This window comes from Haliaeetus albicilla, chromosome 13 (assembly GCF_947461875.1).
Source record: "Haliaeetus albicilla chromosome 13, bHalAlb1.1, whole genome shotgun sequence".
NCBI classification, from domain to species: Eukaryota; Metazoa; Chordata; class Aves; order Accipitriformes; family Accipitridae; genus Haliaeetus; species Haliaeetus albicilla.
This window is the reverse complement of record NC_091495.1, coordinates 10916473-10936693: the sequence shown is the minus strand read 5'-3', so window position 1 is coordinate 10936693 and position 20221 is coordinate 10916473. Positions and strand designations below refer to the sequence as shown.

General features: G+C 35.9%; 1 protein-coding gene across 5 annotated transcripts in view; it reads right to left on the bottom strand.

The window, feature by feature from the left end:
- USH2A (usherin) overlaps nucleotides 1–20221 on the bottom strand; it is a 394137-nt gene that overhangs the window by 305759 nt on the left and 68157 nt on the right. For all 5 annotated transcript variants that reach the window (XM_069800131.1, XM_069800130.1, XM_069800132.1 and 2 more), the window contains exons 12-16: nucleotides 19848–20043; nucleotides 15945–16586; nucleotides 10154–10337; nucleotides 4840–5003; nucleotides 615–773 (exon numbers count right to left, since the gene is read on the bottom strand). In XM_069800131.1, the coding sequence (XP_069656232.1) occupies nucleotides 615–773; nucleotides 4840–5003; nucleotides 10154–10337; nucleotides 15945–16586; nucleotides 19848–20043 (1345 nt within the window). The remainder of the gene's footprint in view (nucleotides 1–614; nucleotides 774–4839; nucleotides 5004–10153; nucleotides 10338–15944; nucleotides 16587–19847; nucleotides 20044–20221) is intronic.

Here is a 20221-nt window from a genome sequence, read left to right as displayed (position 1 = left end):
ATAGGAGCACAAAATGGCCTTTCCAGCTAGGACAGAGTGTCGAATCCTTGAGGACTGCCTTTCTGAGGATCCCTTTGCAAGCCTCAACATGAGAGAAGTGGTGCTGCTAAAGGCAAACCAGGAGCTACACTGATAGCTTAACAGAAGGTGCTAAAAGTTAGAGGCCACAAAAAGCTTTCCTAATCTGTTAACAGTTTAAAACAGGGAGGATGAAAAAAGGAGTTTAAGCACATTATGGTCTCTTCTATTCACCCTAGTTCTTTACCTGAGACTTTGCCTCTTTTAGATTTTGGAGCCTGTGTATATTTGCAGGGAATGCTTTTGATGAGTCAATTTTAAAGTTTTTCAGATTAAAAAGTAAAAAATTATCAGCCGTTTTGGGTGACTCAGTTTGCCAGATTTTAGACTGGGGTATTCATTTCTTTCAAGCAAAATTAATAACACAGAACAATAACTCACTAAAGGAAAATAGAATAATATATTCAAAATCACAGAGAATGATAATGACAGAAACAAGAAATGATTAAGAAAAATTGCATATATATATATAGATAGATATGTACACACACACAAAAACACAAAATCTTTGATGTCATCTTACTGTAAATACTTACTGTAAGGGTGGTAGTCTTCAGTCCTATAAATTTCAGCCTCATCCCTATACAGCTGGTAAGTAAGCCTGTTAGAATTTGGAGAGTCAGGGGAACTCCATGAAAGACTGATAACAGAGGAATTGAGAACTTCTCCTGTAGGAGGAGGTTGCTGGAATGGAGCTAAAACATACACAAAAACAGAGGATGTAAAAATGAAGGTAATCAATAATCACACAAACTTAAATAAAAATGCAAAGTAACTGCTAAGTTTTCTGCAAAGAAAAACATGCAGTCACCCAGGCAAGACATTAATAGACTAAACTGATCCATCCAAATGCTCTCCAACAAAGCTTTTTATCCAAGTATATGAAACAAATTTGTACAGTTAAACAAGTGACAAATAAACTTAATCCCTCTTTCCCCCCTGAATTAAAGCAAGTACACCACAGTTTTCCAAACACTTTTTTTTTTTTTTTAAATTTACTTCAAGATCTCTATAAAATGGGAACATGTTTATCTGGTCACATTATTGAAGTCTATAGTTCAATTATAATTTATTTTTTCAGAGGATTCATTCCATTTTAGCATAGGCCAGGCATAACTTCCTCTAATAGAATAGAAATGGAAAGTCCAACTAACTACAAATTTTACTGAAGCGTTACAATAAGCCTACTTAATCAAATGACAAAAAACATAAAGGGGCAAATTTTGAAGGTTATTCAGGCAATTCACTTCCATTTGTTTCCAATGAAATTTAAATCAATGAGAGCGAGGTGTCTAACATTTTAAGAAATCAGCTTGAGATTCTTATTTACCAAAATACTACTCTGCTATCACCTCCATTAACTTTGGAAAATGTGCTACTTAATTGCACCAGTATCAATAAAGAGAACAAACCTGAAGTTCACAAGCCAAAAGTCTCACGTTTTCAGAAAGACCAAAGTCCCTCCTATCTCTCTCTTGTAATTCAGCTGTATGACCATGGTCCTTTCTAAGATGATGGCTATTACTCAGAAATTAAACTTTATATGCATAGATACATGCAAATAAATATATACATACCTCTGCACATAAATGTATGGTTTTATGGTGGGACTTGATGATCTTCAAGGTCTTTTCGAACCTAAATGATTCTATGATTCTGTATTTATGATATTATTCAAGTCAGAGCATGAGTCCATATCCTGCTACAAGATCTCCAGCCAGCTTGTTATACTAAGGAAAGCACAGCTCTCTGACCCTCAGTAAACCCTGCATTAGCACGGAAAAAGACTGGTCTGTTTTGGCAGCTAGTAATTGCTACAGCTTGACTCAAAGGCAGACTGTGCCACTTCCCTACCCTCCTTACCAACAGAGGAGAAAACCAGGGGCGTGTGGATCTAGAGGAAAACATTTTGCTCCAGGAATAAGAATAGCTGAGGACAGTACAGAAATCAGCATTTGGAGTAAGCGACCTGGAGCTGGATCCAGAACCACCCGATAAGTTTTTCTGCCTTATAGTAAGCATTATAAGAAAATATCAACATCAGAAGCATGTGGCTTTTCATTAATTTTTTCTCCTTCTGTTGATAAACTATCATCATCTTCATTACGTGGATATTTGCTTAATATATACAATTCACCAAAAGTTAACTACCAAAATCTTTTCAGCCAAGTTGCAGACAGGAAACGACACGAGGACCCCAGGCCACACAAGTGATAGATGTAGAGACTTACGCCAACATCAGTGGGTCACATTACATAAGGGGTTTTAATAGAAATCTAAAATGTGAGTTGATGCTCGCTATTTAGAGTAAGGTAATGAAAAGCCCTGCTCCTACTGCAGTCTCTCAGCCAAGAAATAGCAGAAAATATTTCTAGAATTCATTGGATTGAACAGAACACATAATCATCATCTCCCATTAGAAAGCATAGTTTGTTTTCCTGCCAATCTAGAGGTTTTGAGTTCAGCTGAGTTACGAAGTGAATGCATGCTAAAGTGTCTACAGGAGTAGAGTTTGAGAATCAAAGGAAATAAGTGCTCCTAAATCCCTTTGGCATTTTTGAAAGTTTCTCTCCATGTCATACATGCTCTACAAGACCTGAGCAATCATAGAAATTTACTGGCAAAACCTTCATTCTCCATTCTCAGTCTCACACTATTGCATATTGCTCCCACGTCTGCTGTTTTGCATTTTAGATGGGTAAAGCAAAGTACTATACCTCAAATTTTTTATGGAGCATCTAAGATACTGTTGGGCAGAAAAACTGAAAATAGCTCTTTTCCTGGAAGAATGTTAGTTGGACAGTGACAGCAACTTACGTTTGCTTCCCGTGGCAAAGACTTATAACCAGTAATGGTGTGTATCAACAAAATACTGTTCTGCAATGAAAATAACCACAGATACCAAGCTAGGCAAAGCTCTGTATCTGTGCAACAAGTTAAAATGTTTTGGTATGAATAACCAAAAGACTGCAATTGCTATATCATTTATGTCCAGAAGAGGACTCCGCTTGTCATTTAGAATACTGCCTGATGTATTTTTTTCTAACTGAAATCTATGATATTATTTATCTATGTCATATTATTATTAATCAATTTTATAGTTGAATTGCCATTGACCTTTATCCAATGTATATCCCAACATAAATAAGTAGGCTGGTTTATGTTTGTAAAGCACTTTGAAGATGAACAGCATCATAAAAGTGCCATGTATTATTATTATTATACATTCAGTTGAAACATCCTACATTTTTTAAAGAAACAACAAGCCAATCAACTATCTGCACAAGGAATATATACTATGCCCTCTACAGAAGAGTATGGGGAAAAACAGAACAAAACTGTATCTAAACACTTCCAAACTTTGAGGGAAAAAAATCATCTTTGGAAACAAATCAGTCTCTTCATTCTATCCCATGCATATTATTTGAAATTTAAACCTATTTACAATGAAATACAAACTGGAATCAAAGTGAGACCAGTCTGTCCTTGTAAACAAACTCTTTGTGCATGTACACCTCTGCTTGCAAATCTATAGTGTGCACATACCACAACGATGAATATCAGACAAATATCTATACAGAATACACAAAGAAGTGTTTTGTTGAAGGTGGATGCAGAAACATACTCCAGAGATTACTTGGGAATGTCTAACCCTGTAGTTGCACACAACATGGCTGCCTGAGCTAACTCTCACAGTAGGACCAGTGTAGCCATTAGTAATTAGGCTGCCAACAGAAATAACCAATTAGCATCTGCAGAGTTCCTCATTCACTGGTTACATGACTTCCAAGACTGGGCTGTTAACTGTGTACGGCAGTAAGGTGTGTCACAAAAATGTAACATGACTTTTTCAGAATTGGCTGAGGTCCTTCCCACACAGTTTGGCATTGGATGGTATGATGTCCTCAAACCCGTTTCTGAACACTGACCTGAAGACAACCTGGAAATTTAATTTTCTTATTACATATATTTTTCCTCTCCTTCTTTAAAATTCCTGCCAGGTTAGAGACTGTGCACTGGTGAGCAAATCTGAACATTTAATTTTGACTAATCATGACAAAGGCTGAAATTGTGACATCTCTTCATAACCAGACTCACTGCAAGGGCAGAAGTGCAGATGTTCCGTTGCAATATGTTTCATTACAATTCATGATCTGACCCTCAACATAGCATTAGCCGTGCCTCTCATAGGCCGATTTATGACTCTGTGTTACACCACATCGCATATTTTCCCAAACTGACTGAAAAAAAGCCCCAGGAGGAGAAAGGCAAAGCTACATTGCACCGAGGAGCAGATTTTGAATTAATCACGAGGAGCAGGTCTTCAACAGACCTCCTGTTCTTCAGACTTTCTGAAGGCAGGTCTCCTGCCTCCTGTCAATGGCAGGAAAGGCAGCTAGAAAGCTGCAAGTTGTACAAATACTACTGCATTCGTGTGACTAAGAGGTGAACTCTGCATTGGTCGCTATAAAGAATGTGGTGGGAAGTGCAAGGGAACGATGGGCCATTACTTCTCCCCTAGGTTAGACTGCAAGTATAAAAGCTGTGTGTATGACACGAAGCACTCTGTACGTCCCTCTAGAAAACACTCCTAAGATACTCAGAATGAAAATCACCAAACTTCAGGGACCAGAAATAGGGGGTGGGCGGGGGGAGTCAAATCCAGTTTTAGTACTGCTGACCTAATTTTAATACTCACTAAATCAATGAAAAAAAACATTAATTTGAGAGACATGCTTTTAAGACCTAACATCCACTTACTTTTACTGCAGCCAAATAGGTTGTGGACATCCAAATTACTAGCATCGGGAACACAGTTGTCACATTTCAAGCCAGTTACAAATTGTTTACAAACACACTGTCCAGTAACAAGATGACAAGTCCCACTAATGGCTCCTGCAGGATGACAATTACAGTGCTGACATCTATAAACAAAAACAAATCAAGGAAGTGATCAAAACACATTAACACTTCAGTTAAGCACAGTAGGGTTTTGTTTAAAAGATTCTTGGGTAACATAATTAAAAAATCATAAACAGTTCAGTAGCCTGAGACACAGTGGAAAATCTATTAGCCTGATAAAAAAAAAGTAACTTACGAAAAAGGTGCCCATTATAAAAATAAACATTAACATCTCAGTGCCAGAATAATATTCTAATTTAGATAAAAACTGCTTAGAATTGAAGAACTTTTATATATATTGATCCATACACAATAATGGATAAAAATGTTTGGTAATAACCACATCATGCACTCAGTCCTGCAACACTTACTCACACAAGCATTCTTGCAGAGCTGTAGGGTTCAGTGATACGTATAACTGGTTTCATAGGTTTCTGCACAAAATATGCAACCTTCTAACTTACAGGAAACTAGGCTGTTGTTGAAAAAGAAATCAATTAATAATTTTTTGTCCACAAAGGCAACTTGGAGTTGAAAAAAAATAACACACTGTGAATAAAGGAGAATGAATGTAGACAAAAACCAGAAGAAAGAAAAAACTCAGATTAAAACAGTGAAAGGAAACAAAATAGCAGAAAAATTAATATTATAACAGAAAGCACGTTTTCCTGGCAGCCTGATGGACAAAATTGAAAATAACTAAAAAGAATATTTAATTAAATGTGTAAATTAAATAGGTTTTTAATTAAAAAGAACAAAAAATTTAAAAGCATTGGTATCACACAAATGCCACATTTCAATTCTGTAAATCGCTCTAGCATCAGTAGAGTACTTTTAGGATTAATTTATGCTTTGGCTTTTGCATGTGAAACCTCTTGCGATCAACTTGTTTTTCACTTGATATACTATTTCCCCACTGACATTCACTTATAGCAGGGATACCAATGTCAGATTATGCAAATATTCAAAGACTCAGAACATCTCAGAAGTTATGCAAAGCAATTTTTTCCTTACTGCAAATACTGTTAAGCTACCCATTGCAATATAGACTGCCATTATTTGTCATAACAGAAAGTCAACAATGGCAAATAAAACTTTGTACTTTAGATTCTAATTTCACTATGTTTTAATCGCTGCAGGCTAAGAGTGTTGGACTGGGAGAAATGTGGGACGTACAGTACAGCTAAACATACTGGGAAATCTACACTTCGCTCCACTTGCCCTGAGCTGGAAAAGTCCAATTCTCAGGCATAAGCAACACCAGCCTTGAGGGAATCTTAAATTACTCCAGATGCCAGGTCCCAAGATGATGAAGCAGCAAAAAGACCTTGGAGAAGCCCAAGGGAGAGACAGCCATGCTATGTCCCCTTTGCTCTGCTAACCCTAAGACTAGACGAGAGTTGTTGATTTATATTTGGCTGATCTTCCCTTGGCCAGTTTCACCAGAGCCAAGGAAACAAGTGGTGGTGCCTCTACACAAGTTACTTTGCCATTTTCCCAGTCATCACCATCACCTTGGTCCATCTCTTTCTATCTATACAAAGGCAGAAATAAAAGTGAGTTCAGTTCTGTTATAGGTATCGGTTTTTAAGGCAAGTGAGAGAGGAGGGGAGAGTGGAAACTGTTTTCACATTAGGACACTAAAATTCAGGTCAATAATCAGTGAAATAGTCATTAAATGTGACAGATTTTTAAACAAGTTTAAGAAAACTCTTCACATACATTTTCTGCCCAGAGCTCTCTGTATTAGAGTTCCTTTACTCCACAGCAGCTCGTGCTGTGTGATCTCCTGGGTAATCATTCAACACCCTTAAAAAGGCTGATAAAAGCTAAAGCTGCAAAATAAGCTGCAAATTTGTTTTATGGACTAATATCCTTTTGGGAATAAATAAAATACATTCTCTCTTGGAAACCACTATACTGTAGTTTGCTCTCTTTTATAGTCAAGAGAAAAGGGCAATTTTTTCAAACTGTATTAAGTCTTTTCATCTGTACATCCAAATCCCCCTTCCAATAGAGGTTTTGTTTAGACTATTTAAATGTCATGACTGAAAAAAACAGTTTAGTTAGAAAAAAAATGAAGACAGAATTATTTGCTCAGTAAGACAATACTTTATTATTTCATAATTTCATTACACGATGATATTTAGTACATATTTAGTTGGGGGGGTTGGGGGTGTTAATAACAGTGTCTCAATAGAGAAACTGTAAAATACAAGCTTCTCTTACTGCTCCTGTATATTACTGCACCTCTTATGCACAAGGGTGCCCTGAGTATTCCAGTTTTCATTATCATTCACACATGAGACAATCAAACTCACATAACACATACAGTCACAGTAATAGTTTTCAGTGCCTGGCAGGGTGGGGCTGCTTCTTTCTGCTTGTTGCATTTTCTTCTAAGTATAAAAAAAGTGTAGGCTGCCTATCCTCCACCTATACTGAATTAGGTTCCAGATCCTGCAAATGACAGCACACATGTCGTCATATTCTGTTCCACAGGATTACACATTATATTTGTGTAATCACATGCAAGATTTTCTGAAACTGCAGAACACTAGAATTGGCTTTGTTGTTATGCATAGTTCATGCTTTTCAGTTGGGATTGAGGATACGGTCAGTTAAAAATTTTAAAAAAAATAACTCATTCTTTGAAACTTTTAATCATGTAAGAAATATTTTCAGCATTCTTGTTAAATGCTACTTCTTCAGGATACTCTAAGTCAAATATATTTGAGTTTTATTAAAACGGAATTGTATATAATCAAGGAAAACAGACTTTTAAAACATGGAAAGAGAAATGTCAGGCTAAGATGAATTGCAATATTGATTTTGTGAGGATAAATGGTTTTTGTAATATTAATATAGAGAAACCTTTATTACATTGACTCTCTAGGTGCAGTTAGAGCCTCTCCAGCAATCTGTTTAAAATCTTCATTTTTCATCCTTATGGGAAAACCTCACTTGCTAAATGGATTTCATAAACAGTAATCTGTCAAGATATATATATAGATAAACAATTTGTGATGTTCATTGACCAGTTCATTATAGTAAACAATACAGAGGTAAAGCATTTCAAATGTGTACCAATGCCCACAACCATTACAGATCTGTTCAGACCGCTGCAAACACCCAGTATTTCTAATTCTTTAATTGCCAAGGAAATTCTTCTGCTTCATAAGCTGAAATGCATTAAAAAATATGGAGTTCCTGTTTTATCTCAAAAACATCACAGAATTAATCAGCCCACATATACATTCCTCAGAGTGGGAGAATTTTAAAGCCTCACAGTCTCAGTGTGTCCCAACTCTTGCTTCTTTTCTGCTATTGTGCCAAGACAGATATGTCTTTGCCACTACAGATAGCTCACATCCTTTTCATTCTGTAACCACAGAGTCCTTAAAAGACACTTGGAACAAGGATGGTTTAAATGACTTTGCAACTTTATAGAGAAAGAAAAAGCATATTACTCTTTTTAAGAAGATATTAACAGTTAAAGAAATGGATTAAAATAGATTAACAAATAAAGACTTGGATTATCATTTTCAGTGGATAAATGTTTCTGCCTGAGGAACAGAGGTACATTGCCCAAGTAGACGATAACCGAAAGGAAGCCAAGCATATGCAACACAAGTTAATCATGTTAATGTACTACCAGAGCAGTCTTCAATACTGTCATGAGGATTAAGTAGTATTAAGGCATTAAAGCCAACTCTGATTCAAATTCCAGAACTGTAAAAAACTTTCTATCTTTACAACAAGATCTGGATCTAGATAATTCTAGATATTTTCACATTTTGAATTTCAGAAGGCAGCTCAAAATGCAGGTAGTTGAAGGCCAATATCTACTTCAGGAAAGCTATTGCTTAACACAGACACAAACCTCTCCATCGCCTGCTAAAACCTGGGGCGGGGGGTGGGGGCACGAATCTATTCCAAGTAAGTTAAAAAAAAAAAATCATTAATAATAAGGAAAATATATTTTAAAAGGAACTTTAATATTACACAGATTTTATTCCTTACCATTAGAAACGACAGGAAGTGAAAATAGGAAGTCCTTATTCCTACAGATTACTTTATGGCCATTAGCAGATGCCTCTGTGACCCACAACAGTAAAAAATAATTTTAAAAATCTCCTAATGAGTGACAGTAACATAAAAGTTAAAGTGAAAAATCTGCAGAATAATGTCAAATATATGCAAGGCGACACTGATAATCACTGCCTTAAAGCATGTCTGCCCCACACTAGCTGGGCAAAAGGAGCATGGGGAGGGAAATGTTGTACAGGTTTTGCTTCTGCCTGTGGGTTTTTTTTTTAAAGGCAAAAATACTAAATATAACAAAACAATTTAACACCATCAGTCTGCATGAAGCTATGATAGCATTAGAGCTGTGCAATCTTTCTGGACAATATTTAAAAGGAAATTGAGATTGTGGGGATTAAGCAAGAAAGATGATCCTGGAAAAGAAAGATAGAGCAATAGTTGGAATAACAATGCACTACCTATAAATACATTTTCCCCCTTACATTCCAGGGAATATATCCATATAATTTTAGTGTACCTAGATGCCCCAGGCTACATTAGATAAACAATTTACCCTGTGGCACATAACTAAATGCTGAAAAAGAATACACTGCTTCAGAAAAACAGATTTTCAAGAGGAAAGTTGCTGTGCATATTTCTACTGCTGCTGCTAGAAGAAATTTGGAAAGACAGAGATATCTGTAATTTTTTTACTTTTTTTTTTTTTCCCTCCATTGAAATATCTTCCTGAGATCTTCAAAAGCATTCACTGGTTATAAGAATGGCACATTATGTGCATTTTAATAATCAATGATTAACACCTCAGAAACAAACACATCTTACTGAAGAAGAGGACACGTAAAGAAAACAATTACCAAATAGCTATAACATTAGATAGCATTAGCATTATACAGCTTTCATGTTGTTGCTACTTAAATCCGTGGCAAAACTTCTATTTCCTTCAGCTCGTGGGAGCACAGAGGGTTGTATGACGTACCACAGGTAAATCAGAGTGCACACGTGAAGTCAAAGAAGTATTAATGTAACCACAGCATATCTTTTCACTGTCACTAAGCTTTCAAATGAGCTACTATGAGAAAAATGTAACTCAGAGGTTATAAGTGACCTGTAAAAAAGAAAGACTCACCTCCCTGTGACAGAGTCAAATCCAAAATAAAGTTCTTCGCAACGGTCACATGTCTGTCCTGTTACAGAGGCATCTTGGCAAATACATTGGCCAGTTAGTTTATCACAGATCTGATTCACTGAACCAGTTACGTGGCACAGGCATGGCAGACAGCCCGTGACACTCGATGGAGAAAAATAAAAACCTGGAAAAGAAAGCGTTTTTGAGAATAGACAATATACAAAAAAGTGAACACAGTAAGATTATTAACAACTTGTGCATAACCGGGGATGAAACAACGGAACCAAAGCTTAGGTAACACACACATCAACCCAAAGCAATATAGTCCTCCTGCAGAGCTGAGCTTCTAAATCTTCTCATGGGCCCTTTGTAAAGCTATTATTCATCCTCCAGTTGCCAACTCCGATTCTTTATTCTCTCTGTTCAGACTTTATTTTAGACAGAGCAAATGCAAAATAGGGGGAGTACATTAATGTGTCTGCGGGACAAGTAAAGACCCAAGGACATGAGAGGTAGTAATGAATGCACCACAAGCAGCAGAAACAAAAATAACATATGAGAACAGACATTTGTCCATTCTTGTCTGGTATCTCATCTCTGACAATGGCCAGCTGCAAAACACAAGAAATGCACATATTTTCTTAAAGTCTCTCTCTCAACCAGTGGTTGGCTTAATCCTTGAAACATGATGATGTTTCTTGGATGGAAAAACTGCATTCAATGAGCATTCCCAGGTCTACGTAAAATTTTATTTTACTCTTCCTCAACATAGAGCTTGTATCCTACACAAATACTTCTACAGAAACTAATAAACTGATTTTAAAAAGTTACTTATGTGCTATTAAAAAGTTTTCATTATGAGTCCTATCCCTCTGCTCCTGTATTATTTCCAATTATGAACCGGAGCATTCACCTCACCTTCCCCACAGTACATACTATCTTTCATCCTATTGTCCTCACAAGCATTCTTTATCTATGCAAGTCTCTAACACATTACTGATAAATACAGTTAGATAGAGTTTTTACACCTCTAATCTGGTCATTGAAGAACTTACCCATTATTCACAGCCTCACCTGAAATTCCAAACAAAAGAGCTTTTATACACATTTTTTTAATGATGCTGTACCACTTGCATAATCTATTTTGCTATGTATGGACTTCTTCCCTTCTTACTAATTTCTTTTCTATATGTCTGATCAGAAGATAATTCAAGTAATGGCATACCAGTAAGAAATATAATTACATAATTTTCCAAAATCATTTTATATTTTTACCTGATCATTAACAGACATTTAATTGGTTTTTTTCACACAAATTGCTCTGCTCTTTTTTTTTATTGGAGTGGTACAGTTGATTAAAAATGTAGCAATGTATGAGAGTCCTGCAAATGACGATGGTGACACAGTATTAACTGGCACTAGTCAACTGCAAGTACCTATCTTTGAACATCAATCCTAAGACAGGGCCATTGATAGGAGTTTCTATCTCTGTCAGCTGATTACTATTCATTATTATTGCACAACTTCAACAGAAGAATTTCAGCCGTTACTGAGATATGCTGCATTTACACAGACTTCTCAGACACTTTCCCTCTCTCTCCAGGTAAAGTTCAATCAGTTTCTTCTTAGTCATGTTCTCAGTTACCGAATCCTTTTCGGTGTCCAATAACTTCCTGATGTCCTGCTTTATAATGAAGAGCCCAAAATTGTATTGTAACATGTCATATCGCCCAATGCCTTATTATTTATTTTGCCCTACAAGAGATAGCTTTATATATACACCCCTAGGGTGGTATTCTCTGTCTTTGCAGCAGTGTTGCACTGTGAGCTCATATCCAAATAGCAGAGGAACTAAACAAATTGAAAACATTAGAATTTTACTGCTCAAATCTTTGTTCAAGTTTAGCCTCTGGTCCTCAGTGAGATAAATCTCAAGTGGACAGTGAAGTGATATCAGTCTCCAGTTAACATACATTCGCATCATAAAAACCCATCCTGTTGGCACTTTATTCCAGAGAGGCCCCGAACTAAGCCACCACAGAGACTGAATAGCTTGAAGTTATTAGTGAGGCAGCATGTATTATCTCCTACTGCAGTTGTCTGCACAGTACAGTGCCCATCCTGTGCATAAATAGAGGAGACCATTTCCCAGCAATGTCACTCTTGAGCACAATGAACGACTCCACTCAACATAACAGGAAGATAGGAAACAAGTTTAAGCCTGGACTCCTGCAGAAGGTCAAAGCACTTCTTCGGGACCCAGTTTATAGTTGCAGTAAATGATAAGCACTCAGGCTAAAACAGATCCTTGTCCATCTGAAATTTTGCATGAAAAGAATGTCTAAGAAAAGACTATAGTGGGTAAATAAGCACATGTCTAGAAAACAAATTCATTTTAGCTGAGCAGGATTGATCACTACAGCATACATTGGTTTTGTCATAGCAATGAAATTCATAATTATAAAGAACCTATACCTTAATGTTAAACATCCTGGTTCTCCTAATGTCATACCGCCTAAAACCACTGTAGAGCAGGGAAGGATTTGGTATGTTTTTTTTATAATAATCTTTTAGAAATGCTCTAAAAGTTTAACTAAGTTTCTGGATACTACCACCATTGTAATTTTTTTTCAGAAGTAGCAAGTAGAAATAAATTTTTTCTTAAAAGCAAAAGTGAGGGATAGGAAAATGGGAGAAAGTCCTTCCCCCAACTAATTTATAAGTAAATTAACATGATTAAATGTAGACAAAAAGAGAAGAGACACTGGATTACAAATTCATACTGTTTGTCATAACCATTATTATTATTTACTTCCACCACCTAGAATTTGGCAGGAAAGAGTAAGAAACAACTTAATGCAAGCTTAATTTACAGCAAGGTTAGAAGGGCTCATAAAAGTTGCTTTATGAAGGATCCACTGTTGTGTAATAGAGCCAATTTCCAATTTTAAGACAGCCGCTGCAAATCTCTACAAGATCTACGTATATAACTAGTATTATGCTTATTCTTTTTCAGATTTTTTTCAATTCAACCATAACTGATCACATTTGTCAATCAAACATACTCTTCAAAAGGAAGAATGAAAGTCATAGCAAAGTATTCAGCTTCCTTTTTTAATCATCCTCTTACTCTTTCTCCCACTGTATAGCTCATGGAAAGGGAACACCCAAACAATTCCTTAGCACTTTTACATGCTTCCCAACTATGGCGGTAATGCTTGTTTCTTAACCGCAGTCTGTGCTTCAAGACGCACTGCTAACAATACTGACAACGTTGTCACAACAAACTCCACATACTTCTGGCCCAGAAGAGAGGTAGTATGTACACAGAAACTCAGTATTGGTGCCCTGCCACACATCCTACATGCTGCTTTACATCTTTTCAATACTATGTACCTCTCCATGAAAAGCTGTGGTCACTGAGTAAAGAACTTAACAAAACGTTTGGGTTTTTTCTTTACAGCTTTGCTGCTCTCAGAACAGGACTGAAGACCAGTGTTGAACAGGATTTATATGGCACAGAACCCAGTTGGTGTGGCAGCACAGATCCCAGTCGGTGTAGCAACACAGTCCTGGAATGAGGTAGGGACAAACTTCACAACTATTTGGGGGCTGGAAAGATCTGTTTTCTACCACTGCAACCCAGGACATCTCAAAAGCAAGTTTATATACAAGATAAAACTACTCTTTCATTTGGTTTCATGTTAGAATCGAGTGCTCATCTCTTTGCAACACCATTAGTTTAAAAAAAATTTAAATGTACAGAAATCTACCAAAAATGTTACTTGTATGAGAACAAACTACAACACAGGAGGTCATGGATACAGCCTAATAGATAAAACGCATGGCCAAATGCTCTAGAAAGATTTGTGGTTTTTTTTTAAAAATCTCATGATAAAATAATTTCCCAAAGTTATATCCAGCTTGAATTTTCTCCATTGGCAACTCTTCCTGCATTAAGATTTTGGTAACTTTTGGAAACCTCTCAAATTTTATCAAAGCTCACAGAAGATATGCTACAATGGGATGTTATTTTAAATACCACTATCCATGACAGACCAGACTTATAATTACACAGAATAAACAAACAAACAAAGATATATGACCTGTATTCCACTAAGGAAACTCTCACTACAGAGATGAGATGTCCCAATAGCCTAAGAAGTCCTCAGTATGTTTTTAGGGCTGCCAGTTTTAACTAATTAATTGTGTGCTTTTAATTAGGCCATACTTCTACAACTTAATACCAGTATTACGAGAAGGTTATACTCACCCCTATTTTACAGAAAACTCTCCTTTGGAACATACAAACAAAGAATATTTATATAAAAATTGGATATATTAAATGTCTAAATGAGCTCACACTGGGATCAACACTAAAATGTCAGTGAAAATACTGTAGTACGTTGTGCTACGCTAAGAGCGGCACAATGCTTTTACAATGATAAGGTTTTACACTTTCACCTCCAGAAGAGAGCTCAGCGTTCAGCACATACATGCTTATACTTATTACTTAGAAAATTTAAAAATAATTCTTACAGCAAGATTGTTTTGTTTTGTTTTAACAGGAACTATTGTGGAAGTATTCCTCTGAGTGCCATGTAAGCTTTTCTACAAACCAGTCTTTTCGTACTATCAATTAAACCTTTTTAAACCATTTAGTTCTGCATAAACCCTGGCCTTTCTTTTTCAAGGACAAGGGCGGTCACTGACTCAGGAAGCCTTGACATCACTCCTCTGCCGATCTCTGATTAAGTGGCTGCTGTAGAGGGTTAGCAGGTCAAATAGCACTGGAGGAGGAAGTAAGAAAAACAGAACGCTGCCTTATTTATTAGTATATGTACCTAAAATAATTTAAATGAAAGTATTTTTAAAAATACTTAATGGAGGTTAAGCAGCTTTTTTAACCTCTGTTCAAATTATTGAATGGCATATTAAAACCAATGGAGCTATAATGTACCTTTTAATGTGACCTGCTACTTTAATAAATTGCATATGTATTTAACTTGAACTAAATCTATCTGTTTAATATTATTACTAAGGGTAGGTTACTATTACCTATAGTTTTACTTTACCCACCTACTTTTTAAAACAAAAACATTAAAACATAACTACAGAGCTTCCCACTTACAATGCACATTTACACTCTGTTTACAGTAATATGGTACAAAATCTTGAACTGATATGTAGCAACTGCAGTATCACCCACTTGTAGGGCCGAACTGCAAGCAGTCCTTGTGAAAGCCAGCACATCCTCAACGCAGCAAGGCAGGTGAATGCTTTTTAAGTGGCATGTTTGCCAGTCTCATCAAAGTTTAAGCAACCATCTCCGTGCCTCCCACCATGCTCAGCTTTATGCACGAGGTACCCTTCCTGAAGAGCTTGCACTCTGCCTTCCAAATCCACATTTTTCATTACAAGGATAGCTGCTGTTCATCAAACTATGCTAGTTTATCTCTTATTCAGTGACTGGGCCATTGAGGATTTGTATATTTTTCTCAATATCTAGAAGAACTAGGCCTAACCTTATTTTGGACATGTTGAAACTGCAGTAATAACACAAATTATACAACCTCTGGCAACAGAATAAATATTTGATGGCGGTCAGAATGTTAATACTTCCTTCTTGCTCGTACAGTTAGGAAGAAATGGAAAAATAATTAATAACATAAGCCAGAGACATATCAGACATGAAGCTGTCTAAACACATATTAAAAACTGTAGGAGCTATGATCATATCCAACAAAGCAAAACTTAGTACATCAAATAGGTTGTCTTCCAATTTCCTTACCTTGTTTACACTCATTACACCTTCTCCCCTGATGCTGAGGCAAACAGACACACTGTCCAGAAACGTGGTCACAAACTGTTCCTGCCAATGTGCCCAGAGTGTCACAGTCACAACGCTGGCAGCCGAGGAGGTTGCTCATGCTGAGGTTGTACGTATGAAGCACGCACTGACTACACTGAAGGCCAGTTACACCAGCTTTGCAAGGACACTGTCCTGTTGATTTGTCACAAACCAGAGATCCGTTTACTGTACCTGCCTTATCACAGTTACATGGCAGACAAACAAAGGAATGATTTTCTTGTACTTTGTGGTAGCCATCTAGGCATTCGTCACATTGTCTTCCTCCAATATTTGGTCTACAGGCACATTGCCCCGTCTTCGCATCGCACACGATTCCAGAAAATGACCCTGCAACGTTACATTCACAAGCCTTACAACCAGCTACATCCAGCCCATAAAAGTTGTCCATGCAGGCGTCACAGCGAAGCCCTTTCACTCGTTCTTTACAATTGCACTGCCCAGAGAGAGGGTTGCAGAACTGGTTCACTGAGCCATGGCTGTTGCACCAACAAGGCTCACATCCATCTTCATTAGAATATCTGAGCGCTTTAAATCCAAAATTGCAGCTATCACACCTAAGACCTGGAAAGAGAAAAGGTAGTAATAAAAAAAAGCTGAAAAGCTATTAATTTCAATTTTTAAAAGGGATAAGTATACTACACTTGGGGGGAAAAAAAAAAAAAAAAGAGAAAGGAAAGGACTAATATTCTTCACCAGCATAATTAACAGGAATGACAGGGCTGCACAAATCAATTGAATAACAGTGGCATCCCAAAAATCTGTTTACTTTTCCAATTTGTTTCAGAAGCGATGAGTTTCTGTTGGCTTCTCAATACAATTTAAGATACTTCTGCAAGAGATTCTTTGTAACATTTCTAAGACAAGCCAGAATTAATCTCTTTGTCCCCCAGAACAGCACCTGTTGCACAATCAATGCTTACGTGAACTCTTCACCCTCTATCACAGAAATGCAATATACAGGGAATTGCACTGGGGTCTCAATCTGTTCTGATAACAGATTTATATATTATATTAAAAACATTAAATATACTCCAGGACAACACAAGTTAAGACTAATTACGATGAGTGACTTAACACTGTACTTCAGTTTTAACATTGCTTACATTTATGTTAGTGTTTACTGTTAGCCCTTACTGAAAGCAGAAAATATTTTCCATAAACCAAAATGAAATATTTTTTATCTAAACGTATGATTTAGTTAACTTCTGCAGTACATTAAAATCTAAACTGTTTTCTTCATGCTTCATCCTGTAGTTTTATTAGCTTTGTTTTCCAAGTCATCGCTTGCTTTATCCCTGCCCCAAGGGATGGCATTTGTATTTTAGTTTATAAAATGTACATTACAAGAAAGCAAACGAGATTATTATATGAAAAATGCAAATTCACAGTTATGTATTTTCCCTTGCAATGGGAAAATCCTTCACTGTGAAGCCATCGCTTAATTGTTGCATACAGAAAAATATAAATACAATGTTCTAGCAAAGCATTGTCATCACTTAAATACAAAATCATACAAAAATATATCTAGCAACTTACATGTAGAAAAATAAAACTAAAAATGGTAGGAAATGCATTATACATATGGATAAAAACTCAAAAACTCCAACAGAAGGCAAGTTCCTTTAACAGTGATGAATGACTCACCTAAGGCATATCATTTAATTTCAATAAGGAAAATAAAAAAGGACCACTATTGCTGCAAATTTTAAAAATAACTGTATTGTTAACAAGAATTATGACTCATTTTGAACTATTAAAATTGGTCTACATGGATTCATATCATATCAGTTTTAAAAATATGCGCAGTGCTTATTTGAATATGCCATACATATTCCTGACAGGTAATCTATTCCTAACGATACTGAGGAAGGCCTACAGGGCATCACATTCAATGTTAACAAGTACAGGGGAGTTAGCACGCTTGGCATTTAATTCACATTCTTCTACCTTTTTATTCTAGATGAATGACCTACTTTAATAAAATTATTGGTGCTAATGTATTTTACTGGTGATAGAATCATTAGTAAGATTTAACAGTTGTGTTAACTCTAACAGTTCATGTTTCATAACACTGCAGTCCATAGTTGCATTTTTCTGTTATTATGTTTGTTTAAATAGATAAAATGGCAACAGACAGATTGCTCTAAAAACCAATTTAGAAATCCAAAGAGGAAAGCCCTTTGTTAAAGTTTGCTGCACACGTTCCAATATACAGAAGCTTATTTACAACTGGTTTGGAAAACAAAAAAGAGAATCCAGTCTGGAAAGAATTAGGTCTTTATCATGCAAACAAACGTTTGCATACCTACAGCGCCCCACCATAGTTATAGATAAATTTCCAGAAAGCATAGATTTACACATTTTTTGTATTATTATTTCAGTGAAAATAAAAATAATTTTTATTGTTTTCATCAAAAGGAGAAAATATTTAAAATAATATGTTGACAATCAAATACGTGAGAACCAGACTGTGCATTTCTTGTATACCAAACTCCCACTGAGTTAACAAAGGTTTTCACAGATGCAAATGTGAAATGTAGGCAAAGGATGTATAATTAAGAGTGCTCTGAAGTCCCTTTTATTGAATGTACAGAGTGGGTCTAAGGTGCACAGAGGTTACTTTTTACTCTTGGCACCCTTTTTATCGTATGGAAAACATAGGTACTTGGCATTCCACAGGAAAGAGGACAGAAACTGTTCAGGCTTAGGTCTGTTTAGAGTTATTTTCATTATTTGTTTTTATTTTGTATTTGCTTTTGGAAATTAGAAGAAACAGAGACTCACAATATTACAAGTAAGTCAATATTCACAAGTCAGTGAGTTATAAATTAAAATATACTTGACCATTGTTAATACAACCCACGACCATGCTTAGCTAAAAAAAAATAGATTACTAATTGTGTTAATAACAAAGCAGAAAAGGACCTCTTTTTTTTTTTTGAGATATATGTATAGTCTGAGACATGTACAGTTACCATGCAAGGCTCACTTTATCAGGAAATTCTCCTTGCATAATATTCCCATACATCAACATTTCAAAGTGTATTACATATACTGTGTATTTTGGGCACTTGATAAATTTTGTCCTTATGTGGCTGTGGCTCCCCTCAAATATGCTGGAAGTAATAAATTGCTATAATCAAATCTAATTTCTGAAAAATACCTGTGGGAGTAACAAACAAAAAAGCACGTCTTGTAAAAAAAATGATAAATAACACAGAAGGTAGCAGTTTATTATAATCAGCTTGGCATTGAATTACAAAATTAAAATTATGTGGCCCTTGATAACTAACCCTAGCTATGTACATGATCTGTGGAATTATGTTGACTTATTTTGCATTTCATAGGAACAGTTCAAAGAAATATAATAGAAAAAAATGGATAGATTTATCACAAAGGACCCTGTAGCACAGAATATTTTGAGAAAAAAAATCCATTTATTTTGGTCTATTAAGAAAACTAGCATGGAAACGATTTGCTTAGAACTCATTAAGTATAAAACATTTTGAAAAAGTGTTAATTTCCTAAAAGAAACATCTATGCAGTAAGCAAATTACATTATTTCTGTGACTTATTAGTGTGGAGCTATGTAAGCTAATGTAGCTATGCCATAAAGAAACTTCTAAAGGGTTGATTAAACTAAGCTTCAAGCTGTAGTTTGATAGAATTATTAAATTAATAATTTTTCAACAGTTAATTTCATTCATTTTTATAATCTGCCTTCAGCAAAGAAGTTTCCTATACTTTTCATTTAGAAACCAAGTGTGTTTTATTTCTAGAGAAAACAAGAAAAATGGCTCCAAACTCTTGCATTACACATACCAATAACATTTGCTTTGCACTTGCACTGGCCTGAATTTTGGTGACAGGTAATATCTCCATTGACTGTCCCAGAGGTATTACAGTTACAGGGACTGCAGCCATCAGGGTTTGATTGTTGTAGATTGTAGAATCCTTCCTGGCACTGATTGCATTGTCTGCCAGACACATGTCTCTTACAATTACACTGGCCTCCAATCTAGAAAGATACAAAATATTATCGAATGATGAACATATCTATTTTTAGAGGATACATTCATTAGCAACAAGAATGGGAGTATGAGTTCGGGAGGAGAAAACTTAAAATGGAACAGAAAAAAATCAGCCCGTGTAACACATACTTTTTTAATTTGTTGACAGAGAGAAAAAAGAGAAAT